Source organism: Vulpes lagopus, chromosome 8, assembly GCF_018345385.1.
Source record: "Vulpes lagopus strain Blue_001 chromosome 8, ASM1834538v1, whole genome shotgun sequence".
NCBI classification, from domain to species: Eukaryota; Metazoa; Chordata; class Mammalia; order Carnivora; family Canidae; genus Vulpes; species Vulpes lagopus.
The window spans coordinates 127,833,622-127,855,341 of NC_054831.1; the positions used below are offsets into that span (position 1 = coordinate 127,833,622).

Sequence of the window (21,720 nt, forward strand, 5' to 3'; positions counted from 1 at the left end):
CCTTTGGAGGACCTGTCCCCACCTGGCTGTTCCCTCTGCCTGGAAGGGGCTTTGCCCACGGCTCACTCGCTATCTCCTCCAGCTTTGCTGCCATCTCACCTCCCTCGTGAAGCTGATGCCGACCACCCTATTTGATACTGTCCCCCACCCTCCGGCCTGTGCCTTCTCCCTTGTCCTGCCCCTTCCAGTTCTGTTCCCTGCAGCTCAGTGCACCTGTACTCATGGTCCGTCTACCCCGCGGGAGTGTAAGCTCATGAGGGCAAGGGCCTCTGCCCATCGCTGATGTGGATATTGAATGACACGTGGCCAAGAGAACATGGACTGTGATGGGATCACAAGTAGCTCCCAGTGGGGAGCGTGGAATGTGGGGAGTGGTTTTCCAGAACCAACAAAAGTGAGGAGGTGGGCAGGGCTGGGTTGAGGAGAGCCTTGCGGTCCCCCTGAGGAGCCTGGGCCTGATCCTGGGAGCAGTGGGGGTCCCCCACCCTCATTCTCTGCAACACAACCACTTTCCACCTGTGTGCACTTGGGGAGCTCAGGCACCTGGAGCCGCAGTGTCCTCGGGGGCACGTGGTAACAGGGAGGATGAGCGTGAAGGCGGCGGGTCTCCCTCACACTCATTCCTTCACCCCTTCACCGCTTGGCACTGGGGGTGAGCCCCCCGCCTCGGGGGAGACAGCCTTGCAGCGAATGTGGATGTATTTTCACAGTAGCCCCCTTTGGATGGGCTGTTTCTCGTGTCTGGAGGAGCCATCAGCCAGCGAGGGGGTGGGGCGTGGGTGCACCTTCCACCCCGGGCAGGGGCCAGGCTCAGCGCCCCATGGCGAAGACGCTGGCTGCGTGCGTGGGGGCCGAGTCTGCGGAGTCACGGTCCCCGTTCCCACTCCCGGGGTGTCTGTGAAGCTGTGAAAGGCGCAGGGATGAGCAGATGTGGGGAGCTCAGCATATGGCATATGGCGGCGGGGGCCGGCTGTGGGTCTGGGAGGCGGGCGCGGGCTGGGGCGTGGTGGGGAGCGAGGTGACTGGGTTTCTGGGTCAGTGAGGGCCTGGCCTGGTGGCTCCTGTGAAGGGTCAGGCATGACTGAGCCCACTGGCAAGTGTGGAATCCCATCCAGATGGGAGAACAAAGTGGGGGCATGGCCCAGGCCCCGAGTCCCTGAGCGAGGAGACGGGGAGCCCACATGCCCCCCAAGGAGCCCCCAGGGGCTGAGCACTCATCTTGTCCAGACACAGTGCTACCTTCGAACACAGAATACCTGACTCATCCCCGGGCAGGTGTCAAGAGCTCCACACGGTTAACACGTCCAGAGCAGGGGACTTGAGCCCAGTGTTGCCAGCCTCTGCCCCCTGTACCCCACCCTGGGGAGTCCTGGTGGGGAGGGGGCAGTGACCAAGGAAGTTACTCCAGGGGGTTAAACACTGGCCCTGGAGGGAGGCCTAGGCTCTGGTTCTGGCTAAGCCGCTAACCCGTTGTGTGGTTTCGTTCATCCATCACCCGAACACTTGGTGTGGTGAGATTGGGCTGAGTGCAATGGGTTCAGGGGGAGTAGGAGGGCTCCCCCCTCAACCTGAGCCCCCTGGCCCAGGTGGGGACACACAGGTGACAACAGGACAGTGAGGAACGGGGAAGGAGGGTGCAGATGCAGGCACTGGGGGCACCGCATCCGGGTCTGCTGGTCAGCAAAGCCTTTGGACCCACCTGGAGGATAAGTGGGAGTTAGCCAGGCAAGGCAGAGAGGAGGGGCCTGTGCTGGGGCGGAGGCCAGGAGGAAGGCTGGGGTCAGACAGGAGCAGAGATGAGTGCAGAGCAGGGGTGAAGCTAGAGGGGGTGGCAAATGGTGAGGCTTGAGAGAGAAAGCCCAGGTCTTGGGGGGGAAGGCAGCTAGAGGAAGGATGACTTCACACAAGCCCCTCTTCTTTCTGGGCCTGGGGGACCCAGGGACCAGCGTTTTCATGGGACCAAAAACTTAGTATTTGCGCCCATCTGACCGTTCTCTTTCCCAAATCCATTGTCTTATTGATCATCGGAGGGATCCCAGGAATTATCCATCCTCATTTCACAGATGAAAATAGAAGGTGCAGGGGGGCAGGTAGACTGGAGTTGGAACCTGTGCCTTCTGACGCAAATCTCGTTTCCCAACCCCTTTCTCCAGAGGAGGGGGCTGGACTGAAGCTAAGGCTCTGGAGTCAGGCTTCAAACCTGGCTTCTGCTGCGTGACCTCGAACTTCTTTAGGCCTCCGTTTGCTCCTTTGAGAAATAAAGCTGTGATGAGCCCGCACCTGGCAGGGTCGCTAAGAGGATCGAATGACATGGCATGCACAAAGCTCTGAGCACATGTGCTTGGCATACAGTAAGCGCTTAATAAACCCCACTCTCCTTACAGGGCCCTGAGAGCCTGAGAGCCTGGCCGGCCTGCCCAGGCAGAGCGTGGGTATTCCAGCTGGGTTGCTGTTGGCAGGGCCCAGCGCCCGCGTGCCGGGCACCCCTGCCTCCCGGACTGTGCTTGTCACAGTTGGTGGTGTCAGCTGCTCGTTAGGAAGCCACTACTGGGTAGCTGACAGCCAGCGTTGCCGTGCCAACCCCTGGGGAGGAGAGGGCCTCCTCTCCGGCTCATGGTCCAGTCCTGAACAAGAGGGGGGATGGCTCCCAGGCCCAGCTGAGTGAAATCAAGCCTGGGCAGGTGCCAGGTGCCCGGCTGTGGGTTTGGGGCCACGGGTGCTCCCCAGAACCTTCCCACTGCCTCTCTCCCCTCCTCCTTCTCTGCCTCCCTCCCTCTCCCCCTCACACCCATATGCACGGAGCCAGATTTTCTTGCTAAACCACGGCTTTGCTTCTGCCAGGTTTCCATTTTGGGGAGAATGTCCCCATGAATGTTCCATAGCTCCTTCTTCCTTCTACTTACTGCATTCTGCCAATCTGGCCCTGGGGACCTTTGGTCTGAAATGCCAGCCAAGGGCACAAGTCACCAGTGCTGATGGTTTCCATTCTTCACGCCAGGCCCTGTGCTGGGACATTCCCCTCCATGGCCTCATTTCATCCTCAAACCCCACAGTGTGCTCTCCATTAAGATGCACATTTTGCAGGACGGAGAAATGGAGGAGGTGTGGGCAGGGTGGGGGTGGTGTGCTCAGGGCCGTGTGGCCCGGTCTGCTCTCTGTGGGAGGCAGTGTTGATGGCAATAAAGGATGACAGAGGTGATGCTGATCCTGTCCCTGCGCTCTCCCGGGCATCCCCAGTCTGCCACAGGGTCCAGGAGCAGGCCCCCCCGCCACCGCGCCCCCCGACGGTGTGGAGCACAGCTGGGCGGCCACCTAGAATGACCACTAGGTGTCACCCGAGTCCCAGGAAAGTGTTGGCAGCCCCTCCGTGCAGGGCTCTGAAGAATGGGGTGGGGGGAGCAGAGCTTCCGGAGGATGCAGGGTTCTGACCTAGATCTGGGCAGAGATGCTGATGTGGAAAACCAGAGCCGGACAGACGTTCAAGGAAAAGCAGATTTTATTCAAGAACTGAAGCAATGAGGGGAAAAAAAGACCTCACTATACAACTGCCCTCAACTGAAGCAGAAAAGTGGGGATTTACAGCCAAGGAGGGACTGGGGGTAGCAGTTCTGTGGGTGGAGAATCCCTAAGATGGTAGGGGGTTCTTGCTAAAGTGATTTAACAGGATTCTTGCTGGGACATCTGGGTGGCTTAGTAGTTGAGCTTCTGCCTTGGGCTCAGGTCATGATCCCGGGGTCCTGGGATCGAGTCCCACATCGGGGTTCCCATGGGGAGCCTGCTTCTCCCTCTGCCTGTGTCTCTGCCTATCTCTCTCTCTCTCTGTGTCTCTCATGAATAAATAAATAAAATCTTTTAAACAAAACAAAACAGGATTCTTGCTGAAGGCAGGCCTGGTGACCAGACATCACCTAGGGGGTGCTGAGGGTGACGAATTTAACCAGATATTGAGGGCAGGTGGGTGTTCTTGCCAAACTACCACAGCAGAGCTTTTGCTACATGATGGAAAGGCATAGATGGACACAGAAGCCCAAAGGTCAGGCCTGATTGAAGAGGGGATCTCAGAGGAGCCTCACTGAAGTTTGGTCAAGGAGAGAGTCTTCATCCATCCCCATTCTTGTTCGAGGAAAGAAAAGATATTCTCTTTTCTGAACAATATGAGTCCATTTCTCATCGGTCACTTTGTTCAGAAATGACCCGCAGAACCATCTGTCACACTTGGTAGTAGAGGGCGCTTGCTGGATGCTGCGAAGTACCAGGTATCTAAGTGAGGGAGGTTTCTATGCCAATAAAAGAAAACCAAACGTCGGTGGCTGGTGCAAGACGACACCTAGTTTCTGAGCCCAGAAGGCAGCCAGTCGAGATTTCTAGATGTGGAGCCTGGAGCATCTTCAGGTGGTGAGATGAGAACAACAGAGGAAATCCAAAGGAACTCCTGGTTTGTGGCTTGAATGTCCTCAGTGATGGCCCAGTCATCAGTGGCCCAGCTCGTGTCTATTTCTCCGAGAAGAGAGCGGAAATGTCCAGCCTCAGCTCCCAGGGTTTCTTCAGATCCTCCCCATAAGGATCTAGGCAGTGGCATTTAGTTCTCAGTAACTCCAGGTCAGCAGGAAAATTGGAAACATCAGGTTGGAGAGTTGTAGCTGGACCTCGAAGGAAACTAGAAGATCTGACACAGCATGCAGACGGCAGGATCCAGTCCAGTTTATAGGCAGGCAACAAAATAGACAGGAAAACGGAGTTTCACCAAAGGCCAAAATAGCTCAGACAATTAATAGGACTATAATTTAAAAACCCAGGCAGGCGGGCCATAGTTTCCCACTAAAATTTTGAAAATCTGTCTCTACGGTCACCTCTCTTTTTGACTCTTGCTTATTCAATAGGTCTGATCTCATTAGGTTTGGCATGATTTTTCACACAAAGGCAGCAAAGATGACCACACAGGCATTTTAAACTTTTCTTTGCTGGAATCTTTCATAAGAAAGCAAAGCCAAGAACTCACCACCAGATCTTTCTGGCAATACCTATAGATTTGGGTGAATTCCTCTCTTCTCAAGGTCCCCCAAGATGTCCTAAGGTCCCTGGATCTGCCAGGAAGTGACATTCCTTACTCACCTGCAAGGCTGGGCGTCCATAAAGCCAGGTACCAGGCTGGTTTTTCCAACAGGGCTTTCACACATTGGCTCCATAAATCAACCTTAGTTTCTTCCATTGTGTTCTAGGCACATCATTCTCAACTATGACAACCCAAGCAAGGCCTTGGGAGTATAACCAGTTTCCAATGATGTCCTGTCATAAGGAAACAGATCCTTATTGAACTTAGGTAAATAATTATATTACCTTGAAAAGAATACTCCATATGGGTTTCCAAATTCTGGAGGGATCAGGGAACCTGTTCTGTTTCTGTTTGCAAAAGCACCATCTACTAAATTGTCCTGAGTTATAGACAGCTTGAGATAAAAGGGAAAGGAATTCTTTAAATCCAGAAAATAGAACATTAAGAAAAACAGCAAAGTTCGGTGCAAAAACTGAGATCATCCTTCACTGGTTAATTCAGTCCCATGCAATTAATTCTTGTTCTGCATGATCTTGGGTTAGCAATTTGATGAACCCATCAGCTTCTCTGGTAGTTCTGGAAATCCTTATGCAAGGCAGCTATGTGATCTAAAGGTTATTCAATGTCATCAGAAGACTGTTCCCCAGAATACCTGCCCTGGTCCTTTCCCGGGGTCTCTGAAATAGTCTTTGCTAATTAGGATGAAGCATTTTGGCTGCCAGCTGATTATATGACCTTTCGGGGAAAGCATCAGAGGAAAACTTACTATCTGTAAATGACAAAAGGCTTAAAATGGCTGTGGCTAAAGATCTGGTGAGAGTTCATTATAATACAATTAACTGACAAGGGAATGTAATTGTCTCTGTGACTTACAACACATTAAGATAATAACTAGAATTATGACTAATAACGTTATACCAGGACATTTCAAAAGCTGCAAAGCATTGACAAATTTCTATGAACTTCATGCAATTTCGAAAATATTTATATTAATTTAAAATATTTACCCATACAAATATAACAGGAAAAGTTAAAGCACTTCTGATTTGACAGTGCCTGCCATGCGATTCAACGTGTCAAATAAACTGGATTATTTTTAACATCTCTCTTTTTACAAATGTGAAAGAACAAATCCCTGGAGATTTTCCAGGGACCCAGTTCAAGGTCAGTTTAAGATCAAGATTTCATTTAGGAATTGATTTTTGGGAAGGCAAAATTGTCAGAAATATAAAAACGAAACAAAAACCCTAGATCTATTAAAAGAAAAGTCTGGGGGGCGCCTGGGGGGCTCAGTGGGTTAAGCAACTGACTTCAGCTCAGGTCCTGATCTCAGGGTCATGGGATGGAGCCCTGCTTCTTTGCGCTCAATGGGGCTGGGAGGTGGGGAGGGTGTCTGCTTCTCCCTTTCCCTTTGCCCCTCCCCCAGCTCTCTCTCTCTTAAATAAATAAAACTTTTTTAAAAAGTGAGAAGCCTGTGTTCTCTTAAATAATCAATGACATGATATAGTTAACATAAACTTGTGAAATTATGCGGATAAAACACAATCTTTGTTTCCTAGGCAGTTTTACTTAAAAGGTAAAGAAAAACCTACAATCTCTTACAAAGAGCAGACCAATAATCCAAGAAAAGCTTTTTGTTTCAGCAGAAACAAAACCAAACTCTAGTTTTGCACCTGTACACTATCTGGCTCATTTTTAAGATCTTATAAATAAATCAATTCGATCTAAGCCAGCTTGACTGTTGCCATGAAATTCCTTTTCTACTAACTCCCTACACCTTCTATATCCACTCAAATGTTTTTTTTTTGTCCCTTATTTTCCTCTTTCTCATTCTGGAAAAACTATTAAGCAACCCCTAAATAACTTGCACATTGAAGGCAAAATTATTTTTTTTTAATTTTTATTTTTCAAAGGCAAAATTATGCTCCTTTTTCCTAAATAGAAATATAGCTCACATTCTTGCATATTCTGCATGCAGTTTTTTCCTTCACCCTTATTATTCCTAGAAATTTCTAGCAATTCACTTACATATTTTGATTAGAATTCTTAATCTCCATAATCTTAATTTCCAGTGAAAACAAAGAAGTAGATAATTAACTGTGTATGTATCGATGTTCTATAGTAAATCAGCAAATTTTATGAATATGCCATCTCACAATTTCTTGAAATATATGGTTCTTCTAGTATGACCTTTCTTGTTTATTAATAGACTCAAAGAAATTTCTTTATACCATATAAGAATAAAAAGTCAAAAGTGTATAAGCTTGAATTTGTGCTTGGTAATTAATGTCTTAGTGGTTTATCTGACTACTAAGTGATTAGAAATGACTTTTTAAAAGATTTTATTTATTTATTCATGAGAGACACACAGAGAGAGGCAGAGACATAGGCAGAGGGAGAAGCAGGCTCCCTGCAGGGAGGCAGATGCAGGACTCAACCCCAGAACCCTGGGATCGGGATCTGAGCCAAAGGCAGACCCCAGGACCCCGGGATCGTGATATGAGCCACCCAGGTGCCCCTAGAAATGACTTAGATATTTAATGAATATCTATTACTTAATTTAATGTAGCATAACTGTTAAGATTGCAAGCCAGTAAAAAAAATTCTGGAAACTGTTCTTAGGCGGGCATATTAGAACATTAAGCAACACTATCCAGCATCTCAAGTTATTTCCACTAACCATTTTTACAGCCCATACATGTTAGGCAAACGTCATGAAAACAAAAGCCGAAAAAGTTGAAGACAAGGGTTTTCTCTTTTCTGCGGTGCTTGATCTACACAAGGTCATGGATATCAAGCAATTCATTTTTACTGCATCTTTACTCAGCATTTGTCCTTAGGTTCAATTTATACTTTTTTACAGTCTTAAACATCTGGTAGATATGACATTACCTTATTTAACTACTGATAAAACATAAAACATATGCTCGAACTATACTTCAATGCTGATAAATCAGAAGACATGGCTGTTTTTGTCCAACCAATGCTATTAAACTGTTCTTATTTGTCCATATTTCCTCAAATGGTATGGGCTTGAAAAATATTTTGGTTAGTTTCTATATGTCTGGGTGTTTCAGAAAGACTTAATAGAAGTGCTGATTTCTATCTAAGCCGTGTTGAATAGAGCTCTGCTAAGGGATTCCATGAATTAGTTGGCAATGCCATCTTGAGTACACCTTGAGTACAATATCACATACATATAAACACACAAACGGACAGGGGCACACAGAGATCTTACAGGTTTCATTCTAAAATTTTAGCCATTTAGTAAAAGCCATTTAGTAAAGCCATTTAAGTAGCAATGCAAGCTCCCTGGTTTATGGCTAAAATAACTGGATCTCATCTTCGCTCCATTTTGTATTTTTACGTGAATTGTGTTTCTGGCAGATGGGACAAGTTGAGTTTGTTTATTCGGTATGAGAGCTAAAGCTTTTTGCCAGTGTTTGTGGAGGAGACATCTAAGCTTTTCAGGTGCCCCAATATGTAATTTTTTAAAAAAGATTTTATTTATTTATTTGAGAGAGAAAGACAGGGCAAGCAGGGGAGGAGCAGAGAGAGAAGGACAAGCAGATTCTTCACTGAGTGAATAGCTCAGGATGGGGCTGGATCCTAGGACCCTGAGATCATAATCTGAGCCAAAATCAAGAGTCAGATGCTCAACCGACAGCGCCACCCAGTCGCCCACCCCCACCACCAATGTGTAATTTTAAGGAGGCTGTGTAATACATTTTAGGGGAGAGATTGAGGGGACCCCCAGCAGCTGCCTGGAAGTCTCCAAAGCCCGACCAAGCGAATAAAATATCCAGTCTGTTTCCAAAGAACATTATTCTTCTTAGCTTTGGGTAGTTGGTCCCAGGAGTCCCTGGGTCCCTTGAGAAACCCCGATGGAGCCAGGGAGCTAATTATTCAAAGGTCTGGCAGGGGCAGACAGAGCGAGGGAGAAGGCAGAGGTTTGAAGGGACCTATCAGGGGATACAAGGGAACAGATCAGACCAAAGGTGGTAGGAGAGGCCGTGGGAAGGGAGGGGTCTTCGAGGAAGCAGTCAAGTTCCAAATTCGGCAGAGGGACGGGTAGAGGGGCTTCAGTCTACTGAGAAGTTTCCTTGGAAGAAGCAGGATCAAAAAGAATAGAGAGGCTTCCCAAAGAGCCAGGAAAAATATTTCAGCCTCGGGAGTCAGGGAGTGAATCCTCACTCAAAGGAAAGGGCCAAGAAGAGAGACTTCCAGCCCAGCGGGTAGCTGTCAAACAAAGTAGCCTGTGACTCTCATCCGGCTTCACGGAGTGTACACAGAACCTTCAGAACCGAAACCTGTCCCAGCCATGCTGCAGTGGACACTTACCGGGAGCCATTCCCGACCAATCGGTCAGGACTGAAGACAAAGGCCTCCAGATGTCCACTTTGGGGATCACAGGTGAAGCGGCCAGGGGTCGATGATGATGATGATGATGATGACTGATCTCATCCAAGTCATGGCACCACGGCTGTTAGGATACCAGAGAGCCCGACAGTAGTTTAAGTGGTAACCACCGATTTTATTCAAGAGTGATCACAAGGGCCAGTGTACAACTGGGCTCTATTCTGAATACAATTATGAATCCTCCCTTTTCTTAGGTGGTGAGTTTATAGCCAAGGAGCAAGGAGAGGGGCTGGTGGATGGAAGATTGCTGAGAGGGCAGGATGATTCTTGCTAAACTGACCTAACAGGAGATGATAGATAGACAGATAGATAGACAGATAGACACATAGATATTCTTTCTTATCGGAGTTCGATTTGCCACCATGCATTATACCACTCAGTGCTCATCCTGTCAAGTACCTAACAGGATTCTTGCAGAAGGAAGGCAGGTCCGGGGGAGGGGGGTGATCAGGGACCACCTGGGAAACAGTTCAGGGTAAGGAATTTGATCAGATATTGGGGAGCAGGAGGGGATTCTTGCTAAAATGGGGCAGTGCTATGATGGATACAGAAACCCTGAGGTCAAGGCCGGGTTAAGAAAGGTCTCAAAGGAGCCTAACTAAAAAAAAAAAAAAAAAAAAAAAGGAGCCTAACTAAAAGTTGGGCCAAGGACAGAGTCTTTGTCAATGGAAGCCCCAGACAGTGCAGCCCGTGCAAAGTAAGTGCAATCCCCTCCTCAAGCCTTAGGATATAAGACGTTGGAAGGAGTCCTGGGGAAGGAGAGAACTGCCCCCAGACTACAGAAGCAAGGGGCCTCCTCCTCAAAAAATGTGACCCCCTCACCCCTCCTCTCCACCACCAAGGACCTCAAACAGGCCATCCTAGCTCCACGCCTTATCAGGGGCTCCCCTCTGGGACTGCCACTGACATCCTTGGGGCTTCAATCTCCATGCTCCCCACGATGCTGCTTGGCACCATATGGCAAGGTTACCACATGCCTGCCTTCCCCTCCCAGCCTATGGGCTTCCTGCAGGTAGAGTCTGTGTCTGATTAGAGGTACCCCCCCACCCCACCCTCTGGTCCACAGAAGACCCTCGGTATAGATCCACTGAATGAATGAATCAATGGATGATCTCGTCCAGGGGTTTCCAAGCTTTCAAAAAAGGTACCAAAGAACGTCTTTTCTTCTTACAGCAGTTCGTGTGAATGCTCAGTATACACGACAGGAAAAGCAGAGCTGCTCAATTAAACATTGAGGTGGGGGGATCAGAGCCCCAGAGATCATCCCAGGTGTGCCCAGGAAAACACATGGCCTCGGGATGCACCTGAAACAGCTTCTCTGGTCCCTCTGCATGTGAGGAAACTGATGCCCACAACAGGGAATGGACCTAAGTCAGAGAAGGGGCCACGGTGAGGACCAGGACTTTTTGCTCTGCTGGATTTCTGGTCGCTGGTCCTGGCCCCAGCTGCCCCGGTCATTATCAAGAAGGCGCAAGGAAGGGTAGTTAGAGGTCAGATGGGGGAGCCTGGGTGACTCAGTTGGTTAAGTGTCTGACTCTTGATTTTGGCTCAGGTGGTGATCTCAAGGTTATGGGATCGAGGCCGGAGTCAGGCTCTGCATTCAGGAGTGTCTGCTTGAGATTCTCTCTTTCCTCTTCCTCCTGCCCCTCACCCCCCTCTTTATTTCTCTTTCCCTCTCTCTACCCTCCCCCCCCCCCACACACACATTAATTAATTAAATCTTTAAAAAAGTCAGATGCTGAGGAGTCAGCCTCAGCCTCATCACTTACAACCTGCGTGACTTTGGACAAGTTACTTTGCCTCTCTGGGCCCCAACTGTTAAACAGTAAAGGATGGGGTGCAGACTAATGCCTGACAAGCACCCAGCCCAAAAGTTATCACTGAACAACCCTTGGAACACACCACTTTCCAGCCTTCCCGACACTTGTCTCTCTGCTGGAGCAGGGCCACTTCACCCAGGCGGGGAGCAGGAGGGGACAGGCCATGCCAGCTGCTGGTGCCAGGGAACCTGCTTCCCCCAGAGCTGCAGATGCTGGAGGGAGTCTCTGTGCCCTCTCGTGATGCCCAACCAGTGGCTACCATGCCAAGGAGGATAGCAGTGGGGAGCTGAGGCAGGAGGCCTTTATTAGATTGAGGATGGGGAGCTGAATCCTGTGGAGAGTCTCTGGGGTGCAGCATCCCAGACAGGCTGGGGCAAGAAGGGGGTTGGAGGGGGCAGGCAAGACTCCTTGGCAGCAGAATCTCATCCCAGCACACAGACCCAGACTCTCTGGTTTGGAGGTATGTGCAAGGTGAAGGGGCATAGCCAGACACCTGGGCTCCCTGGGTGAGGGCAGAGGCCTCTGCTGACCCCACCTCCAGGGGGGACTCTGGGTGCCCCATCCTGGCTCCACCCCTGACTTGGCTCAGAGATAACAGGTCCACCCAAGACGGTCAGGAGAGGGTAGTTTGTGAACAAGAAGATGTCAGTGATGAGGCTCACAGGGGACCACAGCCACCACACCACGACAGTCAGCAGAAGGCGAGTGGTGGCAAGGCCTTCTCTCATGCAGTGACCGCAGACTTCAACCAACAGTTTCATCCTCGGTCCCCAAGCCTGTGTTCTAGAAGCTGCAGCTCGGCAAGGCTCCTGCCAGTCCTGCTATGTTTGGGGTAGATCTTCTCTCCCCAGCTCCATGCCTCCCTTGCCTCTGCCTTTCTTGACCATCCCTAATGGCAGTGGTCTACAGGGTACTGGTACTGGCAGGGCGGGTGGAGCTTCCTGACGGCTGCTCTCGGTGTCCGGGTGGGTCACAGTGCTGTCACTGGGTCCTCGGGGGTAGGCAGGGCGTGCGGGCTACTCGGGCTACTGGGAGGCCGCTGAACTCGAGGTCAAGAGGCGAGGCGAGGCAAGCAGGACAGGGGAGGGTGCACCTGGAGAAACAGCAATGCTGGCGCAGGGTCAGGAAACCTGGTCCCACTGAGGCTGACCCTCCTCGGCCTCTGCCCGCAATCCCAAGGCCTCAGTGGGGGCCTTTCAGCCCAGGCTCCTTCATCCCACTTCTCCTGCCACTCTGGTCTGGATGTCTCACCTCTCTGCCCTCTTCTCCCCACCCTTCCCTCTTCAGACTTCTCCCTCCTCCTGCCTTCCCCAATCTTCCCCACTGCCTCCTCCCCATACCTGGTCCCTCCTGACTTTGTTTCCCCCTTCATGGAGGTGGGTCGGACCCGGGGGTGCAGCCTCACCTCTCCCTGGCAGGGAGAGAGGGGCCTAGGGTCCTTCCACCCACTGGCCTGGCTGCTGCAGGAGGGTGGCGGGGGGCGGGGGAGGGCCCTGTCCCCTCCATGTCTGTCGGGGTCCCAGGAGGCTGGAGTTGGGTGCTCCTCAGAGCAGGGCAGTATTGTAGGGCCGGCTCAGCGAGGAGGCAGGGGAAGACCGGCGAGTGTTGTCAGAGCCCTGGAGGCTGCTCTGAGGCCAGACTTGGGGGCTGAGACACTAAGCTCTGTGGCCATCTTGTGAGGTCTTGGCCTGGGCTCGGAGCCCCCCACCCTTAATGGGGTTCTAGATTGCCACTAAGCCCTCAAAGCAAGGATCAGCCTGAGTCATCTCCTAGGGGCAGCCAAGAGGGCCCCAGGGCCCAGGCTTTGGGACCGGCACCCCGTCTGTCTAGGAATCCGTCTGAGGACACAGCGAGCTCTGGCTGCACTGGCAGCTCCGGATCTTGGTCTCTAAGCCTCCGGGGTCCAACCTTCAGGGTGAGGCTGAGGAAGTCAGGCTGGGGCCCGTGGCAACGGCGTTGCCTTCCACACTCAGGAGAGGCCCCAACAGGCCACATGTTCCCTGCCAAGTCTAGGACCCACAGCAGGACCCAGCCATGCCCAGTGTCAGGCCGGAGGACCCTGGGGGGCACAGCCAGGGCCCAGGTCTTCCAGAGTCCTCTGGGGCCCGTCTTGCCAGAGGGCTCCAGGTAGGAAGCAGCCAGGCAGCCCCCGGGGCTCCCAGTCTTCCCCACCTCCCCTTGCTCCATCTGTCTGGTCCCCAGAGCCAGAACCTCCACCCCTCTTCTCTGTCAGCTCCAGAGGGCACTAGGGAGGTGCAGGGGGAGTGGGGGAGAGGTGTCCATAGGCCGCCTCCTCCAGGGGCGGCTCATAGATGCTGCAGTTGGGCGTGGGGCCCTGACAGTAGATGTTGAGGTAGTTGCGATGCTTCTCATTGTACTTCTGGTTCTGGAGGCACAGAACCACGTTCTTGTCGCACTCACACGTCTGCTTGTCACACTCCGTCTCGTTGAGCTCACCTGTGGGGGGCAGAGGTTCTAGTGGGCCCCAGAAAGGGGTGGAATGGAGGGCAGCACCAGTGCCACCGGCGGGCCACCCCAGGCCCGAGGGCTCAGAAGCTCTTGGCCGGGCCCCGTGGTCTGTGTCAACAGCCCTCCTGGTGGCTCTGGAGGGTGCTTAAATCAGAGAACCCCTGAAGTCCAATGTGCCATTTTATAGCTGGGGAAACAGGCCCAGAAAGGGGCACAGGTTTACTTAAGTCACCCAGTAAACCCGAGGCAGAGCTGGGGCAGACGGTCGGGTGTCAGAAAGCCCCGCACCCCCCACCTTCCTCTCTTCCATCACAGAATCACGGGACCCCCCCCACTCTGGAGGGGGCTGGAGGTAAGGAGCTACTGAGGAAGGGCCTCCCATGAGCAAAGGCTTGAGATCTAGTCACTGTTGCTGCTGCTACTACTCTTAGCCCCCAGAAATCAACTACTCTGTCTGCTCTCAACCTTAGGGGTGCACTAGGACCCACGGTGGGGCTGGGGGGTGCTTTTTGAAACAAAGACCGCTGCCCCCAGCCCTACAGCTTCAGATTTGGTAGGTCTGGGTGGGGGCCTGATAATCTGCATTTCTAGGCAGCTCCTAGGTCATGCTGATGTTGCCGGTTCGGGGAACACCCTTTGAGAACCCCTCACTAGCTCAGTAGTTTGCAAACTTTTCAAGCTTTCCGTCAGCAGAATCCTTTCTCTTAAATAAACTCTTTGCGGGAAGCTAACCTATCAAACGGTCTTAAGAGAAGCCACCTGAGCTATAAAATGGGTTAAAGGGGCCGGCTGGACCACTCAGGACTCCCCATCACCTGACCCCAGGAAGCCCCGAGCCCAACGTGAAAACCACTGCTTGGGGTAGTCTGCTGCCCTTTGGGGATCCTTGAAATGCTTTAATGAGGGGATACCCCCTCTCCCAAGCCAGGCCCTCCACTCCACGCTGGAACAGCAGAATATGAGGACCTCAGGGCCCTGGGCGCCCAAGGCTCCCCAGACGTGCCCAATTCCCCACCAGACTCTTTCTCAGAGAACAGGAGACTTGGGGTTTTTGTTTTGTTTTTGTTTTTTGCTGGGCTTGTTTGTGAGCTCTTAGTGAGGGATCGTGAGCAGAACCCGGTTAAGACCAGGAAACAGGGGCAGCTGGGTGGCTCAGTGGTTGAACGTCTGCCTTTGGCTCAGGGCATGATCTCGGGGTCCTGGGGTCGAGTCCTGCATTGGGCTCCCCGCATGGAGCCTGCTTCTCCCTCTGCCTGTGTCTCTGCCTCTCTCTGTGTGTCTCTCATGAATGAATGAATAAAATCTTAAGAAAAGAAAGAAAAGACCAGGAGACAGAGGGAGCCCAGGGCTGCCCATGGGACCGTGCCGGAGGCACCTGTTACCTAAAAGGAGGCTGGACAGGGGCGATTGGGCCATTAACTAGATGCCACGTCCTTCAGTTGAGGAATGGCCTGGAAAGTCCACGGTAAGGGAGGAACCCTGGCCAGGCCTGGTTCCCATAGCTTGAATCCTGGAAACACTGAGTGTCCCGGGAGGAGGTCACTTTCTGGTGGGGCCCCAAAGACAGAAAAGGAAGGGAGCAGGTCTGCTCTGATCCAAACCCTGCCACGGGCCCATGGAGACACAGGCCAGATAGGGAAGCAGCCTGCGTAGGGTTTCCCAGCAGGACATGCGGGCTGAATCCAGGTGTGAACCCAGGTCAGCGTGTCACAAAGTCTCACCATCACCAGAGGATCTGGTAAAAACGGATTCCTGGGCCCTCCCCCAGACCCACTGACTGAGAACCACTCCCTAAACTCTGCCAAGCTTCAGAATCAAGGGCTAGAGAACCAGGGCGCAATTCAGGCTCAGAGCATCAGAGCGCAACAGGAGGAGGGCCGTGGCCAGGGTCCCCAGGTTTAACAAACAGACAAAAACAAGAGGCCAGGCTAATTTGAATTTCAGACAAAAGGTGAATATTTTAGGGTATGTAGGTCCCAAATATTGCATATATTTCTGCTAACTTTTAATTTTATAAAATTTCATATTATTATTTCATAGATATTATTTCATAGATATATTTCTGCTAATTTTTAATTTTATACTAAGAGGGACTGATTTTACACTAACATTTAATTTTTAATACGAGTATGACCCATGCCATCCCATCCTAGTAGCCCATATTTAGGATACCGTCGTGTGATATTTTTCGGTGTTTATATGAAATTCAAATTTAACTGGGCGTCTTGTGTGTCATCTGGCAACCCCGTGCACAGCCCCAGCCCAGGGCAGGGTGGAGGGTGGGGGGTGGGGGCTGACCCTTCTCCTCGGTGGGGAGGGGGCCCAGGCAGGGGGAGAACTCACTGCAGACGATCGAAGTGTTATTCTCGATGGTGTACTCATAGTGGTCCACATAGGGGTGGCAGCCCAGGTCAAAGAGCTTCTGGTAGCAGCAGTCATGGGCATGGCAACACCTAGAGGCAGGTAGAGGATGCAGGCCCACGTAGCCAAGCTTGGCCCATCTCCCACCGGCAGAGACCCCAACCATCTCTTCCAGCCCCTCAGAGATCAGACCTTCAGACTGAGGCCCAGAGAGGGGCAGTTACTTGCCTGAGGTCACACAGCCAGGCAGACTCAGCCAGTGCCCAGGTTTCCAGCTGGGCTCCCAGCTTTCGCTCTGGAAGCCCTGCCTGCCTCTGTGGGAGGCGGGAGGCACCAGGCTGTCTGGCCATGTGGTCGGGATGGCAAGGACAGACAGGGCTAAGTCAGTGTCAAAGAGGCCATGCCTGGGTGTGGGTGAGGCCAGGGAGAGGCAGAGGTCTGCAGGGCTGAGTGGGATTGGGGGGCGAAGGACAGGAAGCAAATGTAGTGTGGCCACCCCCAGCCCCTCTGGTGGAGGAAGGCGATTAGTCAACACACATTTATCAAGCCCCCCCCACCTCCGCCAACGGTGCCAGTCTTGGTGCTGGCTGCTTCTGGGGAGACAGGAGCAGAGAGTAAGCCATGGCTTCTGTCTGCAGTCTGAGGGAGGAGGCACAGCCCTCCATCAGAGCCTCCAGGGTGATAGGGTGACGGAGGTCACAGCCCTTGCTTTGGCTGAGCATGAGCTGTGCGTCTGCGGCTCCCATGTGTTTTGGGGGCAGGTCAGTGCTTCCTTCCTGCTGAGCATGGGAGTTCAAATACCTCCAAGCCCATCCTTCTCCTCCAAGGAGAAGGACGGCAGAGAGCATCCAAGACACTGGAGGAGGACACAGGTCAAGGTCAGGCTCCCGGTCACTAACTCATTGAACGAGCCTTGTACTTTGGTGAAAGGGCCCTGTCCCATCTCCCAGAGACGGAGATCTCTGTGCCCCTCTGCCCCTCCCGGTCCCCACAGCATCACAGCCACTCCGGAACCTACCAGTCCACCTCGTCCATGGGCAGCCCGTACCCTCCCAGCCCACAGTAGCAGCCGTAGCCCACGAAGGACAGGATGGCGCTCCTCCCCGTGATGGCCTCCACCATGTACTTCAGGTTGAGCAGGCTGCTGCGGGCCACGGGCAGGACTGCAAGAGAACCAGGGGGTGCTGTGAGCGCCCGGCCTGCTGGGTGGCCCCTCCTGTCTGACTGTCCTCCCCGCACCCCAGGGCCAGGGGGAGCAGAGGGGGAGGATGGGGGCAATGTATAAAAAGCTGTCACAAGGGGCACTGGGTGGCCCAGTCGGTTAAGCGTCTGCCTCTGGCTCAGGCCACGGTCCCGGGGTCCTGGGATCCTGCCCCGCATTGGGCTCCCCGCTCAGTGGGGAGTCTGCTTCTCCCTCTGCCCCTCCCCCTGCTTGTGCTCTCTCTCTCTCTCTCTCTCAAATAAATAAATAAAATCTTTTTAAAAGGATGCCTGGGTGGCTCAGCAGTTGAGCATCTGCCTTTGGCTCAGGGTGTGATCCTGGAGTCCTGGGATCGAGTCCCACATCAGGCTTCCTGCATGAAGTCTGCTTCTCCCTCTGCCTGCATCTCTGCCTCCCTCTGTCTCTCATGAATAAATAAATAAATAAATAATCTTTAAAAAATAATAAGAAATCTTTTTTTAAATGCCACGTGGCACTAGGGCCCTTAGAAAGTAATAATTGTTGACTATTTGCTGAGGGCTCAGGTGCCAGGCACCGTCCTAAGCCGCTCCCCACGCCTTAACTCACTGAGTGCTATCATTATCCCCACTTTATAGATGAGGAGACTGAGGCCCAGAGCACAGAGTAGCTTGCTTGAGAACATTATCAAAAAGTGGTAGGGATAGAATTTGGAACCAGGCAGTGAGATCCCAAGTGCCCCGTCCGCTGTAAGGGGCTTCACAAATGCCACGCGCTCTTCCCAACACAGGGGTTTGATTCTGGGCCCTGGGCTTAGTCTGGCTCCTCTGCCCTGCCCGCGCAGGGACTTGGTGTCTCTACACCGTCCTGGGGCTGGTGCAAAACGATGAATCCAGAGCCAATTCAGTGCTCTGGTCATTCAGCCAAGACAGACAGACACACACTCGTGCACAGGCGCGTGTGCGCACACACACACACACACACACACACCCGTTTTCCCTTTGTCCTGTCTCACAGGAAGCAATAGTGAGATGCCCCCTTCCCACACCAGCAAACTCAGCAGCTCCCCTGCACCTACCAGGCCGGCCCCCTCCCCAGCGGCGGAGTCTCCCCTGCCCTGCTCCCTGCCTCCTGGGCCCCCGGGGCTGTGCTGACACCCCGTCTCCTCCCCGCTGAGTCAGCCCTGAGCCTGGTGCTTGAGTCCTTACCTGGGTTAACCCCCCCGCCCCCCCCCACACGCAGGCAGGAGAGCCGTGCTCGCCCCATTTCATGGGTTTGGGGGGTCATGCTCTACCCAAGTCTCTGCCTATGGGCTTCCTGATTTTTGTCATTACAGAAAATAAGGAGCAAATGAGAGAGGAAACGGGGGAAGGAGGTGGGACAACGGACCTTGAGAGAAGGGTGTAGAGGGAGGTACGTGGCTCAGCGGGTCCGGGGCAGGGAGAGGCGGGACCCCGCGTCCAGGGCACTGAGCCCATCCCTGAGCCACACAGGGATGTGAGGGCTGCTGGTGAGGGAGCAGAGAGGGGCCGTTTGGTCCCCCAGCCCTGCCTCCCCCGGAGCTGGCGTCCTGCGGTGGGAGGGGGACGTGGGTGCCAAGCGGCTCGGGAGTCAGATCTAGAATCGGGCCTTGGGAGTCAAACCCAGACAGCCCTGGGTTTGCAAACGGGTTCCTCCCCCGTGAGCTCCGCAGCACCGTGGGCAGGTTGCACAAGCTCTTTGACTTCACTTGGCAAATCTAGGGACCAGGTGTCTGTCCCTCCCCGAGGTCCTGGCCTCCTGGCTCCCTGGCCTCCCCGACCCCCAGCGCCCACCACCCCCTGGCTGTGCAGGTGATCCCCCCGGGGTGGTGGGGGGCAGCTTCCACCCCCAGGGCCCTCTGACCACAGCTCCATACAGCGTGGACATGACCACGCAGGCCCTCCACACCTCACACACGCAGAGACACACACTGTTACACTCACACAGACACACACCCCTCAGACTCTCCTCCGCACACCACACTCCGGTGCGTACCCCACCCCCGCAAACACACGTTCACCCCTCACACGCCGCACGCTCAAGCAAGACACACGCTCACAGTTCCCTCTACACACCGCCTATGTTCGCAGGCACGCACCTGTGACACGCTCACAGGCACCCCCCACAGGTGCACACTGTCCTTTACACAGCCGTGCACACACTCGCCCATGAACACCTCGCACGCTCGCTCACCTCGCCCACACTCACACATACCCTTCCCACACTTGGGAGCGCGCCTGCGCACACTCACACATGCAGCCACCCATGCTGCACCCACGAAGCCAGGGCCACGTCCACACTCGGCCTCCAAGCGGGAGAAACGGAGTCTGGGCTGTTCCCGGCCAGGCCAGCGGCGGGGGCCGAACTCAAATGCTTGTTTTCTAAGCAACAGTCACTTGCGCGGCCAGTTGCGCCAACCGTTTCTCACATCTGGCCACCTTTGACCTAACTTTGTTTCTGGCATCTCTTTCCCACCCTGCACAAACCAGGCTGCAGGCGATCCGTGCGGAAGGGGGGGGGGGGTGCAGGCGGGGGCCCTGAGGCACCTGCCGCCGGAACACCTGGACGTGTGCGGGGTCAGACTTGTGTCAGGAGCCTCAGCTGTCCCCGATGTCAGCTGTCCCGGATGGGTGTGCCCCAGGCCCTCCCCACCGACGGCTTGTGCGCTCACAGACAGCCCTGCTACACACACACCTCCCCCACCTAGAGGCGCCCACACCCACCTCCGCACTTTATTGACCCGAGCTCTCCTCGTAGAGAGCACTGTGTGCTGAGACACACCCACCCACACACAGAGGCGAGTGTGCGTGCACACACAAACCCATTAGCTCTTGGCTAATGTACACATGTACACAAACACACACTCCTATCTACACAAACACCCAGGTTTCCCCGGAGCAGCCGGACGCCCAGCAGACACTACCATTTTACGATGCTTGCTCAGCCCTGGGCGCTGCCGCCTTGGAGGCTCGTAAATGCCCAGCAGCCCGCCCTGGCGTGTTTACAGCTGCTGGAGGGGCAAACAGCCCCAAGGCAACGGAGGCCGACAGGGCCTGAGCTGGGGATGGAGGCCCTGAGCCGGGCAGCACAGGCCCAGGCCAGCCAGTGGATGGAGATCCGGGGAGCCCCCGGTCACAGGAGAAAGGAGAAAGAGGAGTCTCCCCAGAGCCTCTACTCACCGCTGCCGGCCAGGACGACCATGGTGAAGAATTTCTTCATACCCAGGCTAGATCTAAGAGAGGAGAAAATCCAAGTCCTGAGTCGGTCCCTTCCACTCTCCTACAGCTCCGGGCCTCACCGGAAGCCCCATGAAGGCTGTCCCTTCAGGCCCCAGCTCCTGCTGCCCCGGCTCTGTGATGAGCACCTCCCACCTGCCACCTGCCACCTGCACCTCCCGAGAAAACAGTCCCCAGGATGGCAGAGCCAGGAGGCACCAGGAGCCTCCTTCCTTCTTACCCTGAGCAGGAATGCCCTTCCTGCACCAGCTTCCAGGACAGGAAGCTCTCTGTCTCATGGGTTCTGGCCACTGTCACAGAGCAGAACCAACCCCCTTTCCATAGATACTCCAGGAAGTCACATGACATGACCCAACCTGGTGGCTGGGCCTTGTGTTTAGAGCCAAGAGACCTGGCTCCCTAGATTCTAGTCCCACTCTTCTTCCAAAATGCTGTGTGACCTCAGGTAGATCCCTTAGCCTCTCTGGGCCTCAAGTGCCTCAAGAGGATTGACTAGATGATCCTTAAGGCCCTTCTGGTGCTGAAAATGCAGTGACATATCTCAGTCATCACTCAAAGACTTAGAGTTCCTCTTTCTGGAGAAATGGTCTCTAGGAGCCAGTTCCCTGACCCCAACCCTGCTCTCTCCAACGAGGATTCCATCCCAGGGTAGCAGGCACGTACCTGGAGGTTCTCCAAGAAGAGACCCTGAGACGTGGGCCCCTCAACCCAGAGGAGTGCCTAACCAGCACCTTCCTCCTGAACACTTTGGGGTTGGCCTGCGCCCCATCTGCCATGTTCTGTGTTCTGGGGGTCCAGCGACATAGGGCTTGTAAGGTCCGCGATCACTCTGAAGGCTCCGGGTAGCAGGCTCCAGCTTCACGCAGCCACACACGCTGGCAGGGTAGTGCCGGGGCAATGCCCCTGGGCCGGAGGCAGGTGCCACTGCCCTAGAAAAAGGAGGCTCCACCTCCTCCATCCCACAGCCACTGCCCTGCCCACAGCCGCCTGGTACGGTCCCCACCCCAGGGAGCCCTGCCTGCAGGTGGGGGCTTACACGCCTGCCCAGGAGCTGGCCCCTCCCTGTGCATCTGGAAGGATATTGGTCCAAAGGTCTCCCTGCCCCCACCTGAAAGGGATGTGCAACAGGAAATCATTCGGTTACATGTGTTCAAGCTTAGT

At 53.8% G+C, this 21,720-nt stretch overlaps 1 protein-coding gene across 3 annotated transcripts; it reads right to left on the minus strand.

The window, feature by feature from the left end:
* Positions 1-3,507: 3,507 nt before the first annotated feature.
* On the minus strand, positions 3,508-21,470 carry PLA2G2F (phospholipase A2 group IIF). 3 transcript variants are annotated; one of them, XM_041764892.1, is made up of 7 exons: positions 21,223-21,470; positions 20,503-20,555; positions 17,141-17,285; positions 16,105-16,214; positions 11,375-13,749; positions 9,395-9,536; positions 3,508-5,286 (listed from the first exon to the last, which is right to left on the minus strand). In XM_041764892.1, exons 1-5 carry the CDS (start codon positions 21,333-21,335, stop codon positions 13,538-13,540), a joined length of 633 nt encoding a protein of 210 aa, XP_041620826.1. In that variant the 5' UTR covers positions 21,336-21,470; the 3' UTR covers positions 3,508-5,286; positions 9,395-9,536; positions 11,375-13,537. The 3 variants fall into 3 exon arrangements, with proteins under 3 accessions (XP_041620826.1, XP_041620828.1, XP_041620827.1); XM_041764894.1 differs by lacking the exon at positions 21,223-21,470 and adding an exon at positions 20,780-20,857; XM_041764893.1 differs by lacking the exons at positions 3,508-5,286; positions 9,395-9,536 and having other exon boundaries at positions 11,103-13,749.
* Between the last annotated feature and the right edge of the window lie 250 nt (positions 21,471-21,720).

Coding starts and splice junctions, on each gene's coding strand:
- PLA2G2F (XM_041764892.1), bottom strand. CDS start 21,335: ATGGCAGATGGGGCGCAGGCCAACCCCAAAGTGTTCAGGAGGAAGGTG. Junction 20,556..21,222: donor TCTTCTTGGAGAACCTCCAG/GTACGTGCCTGC, acceptor CTCCTCTCTTAG/ATCTAGCCTGGGTATGAAGA. Junction 13,750..16,104: donor TAACACTTCGATCGTCTGCA/GTGAGTTCTCCC, acceptor TGCCCCCCACAG/GTGAGCTCAACGAGACGGAG.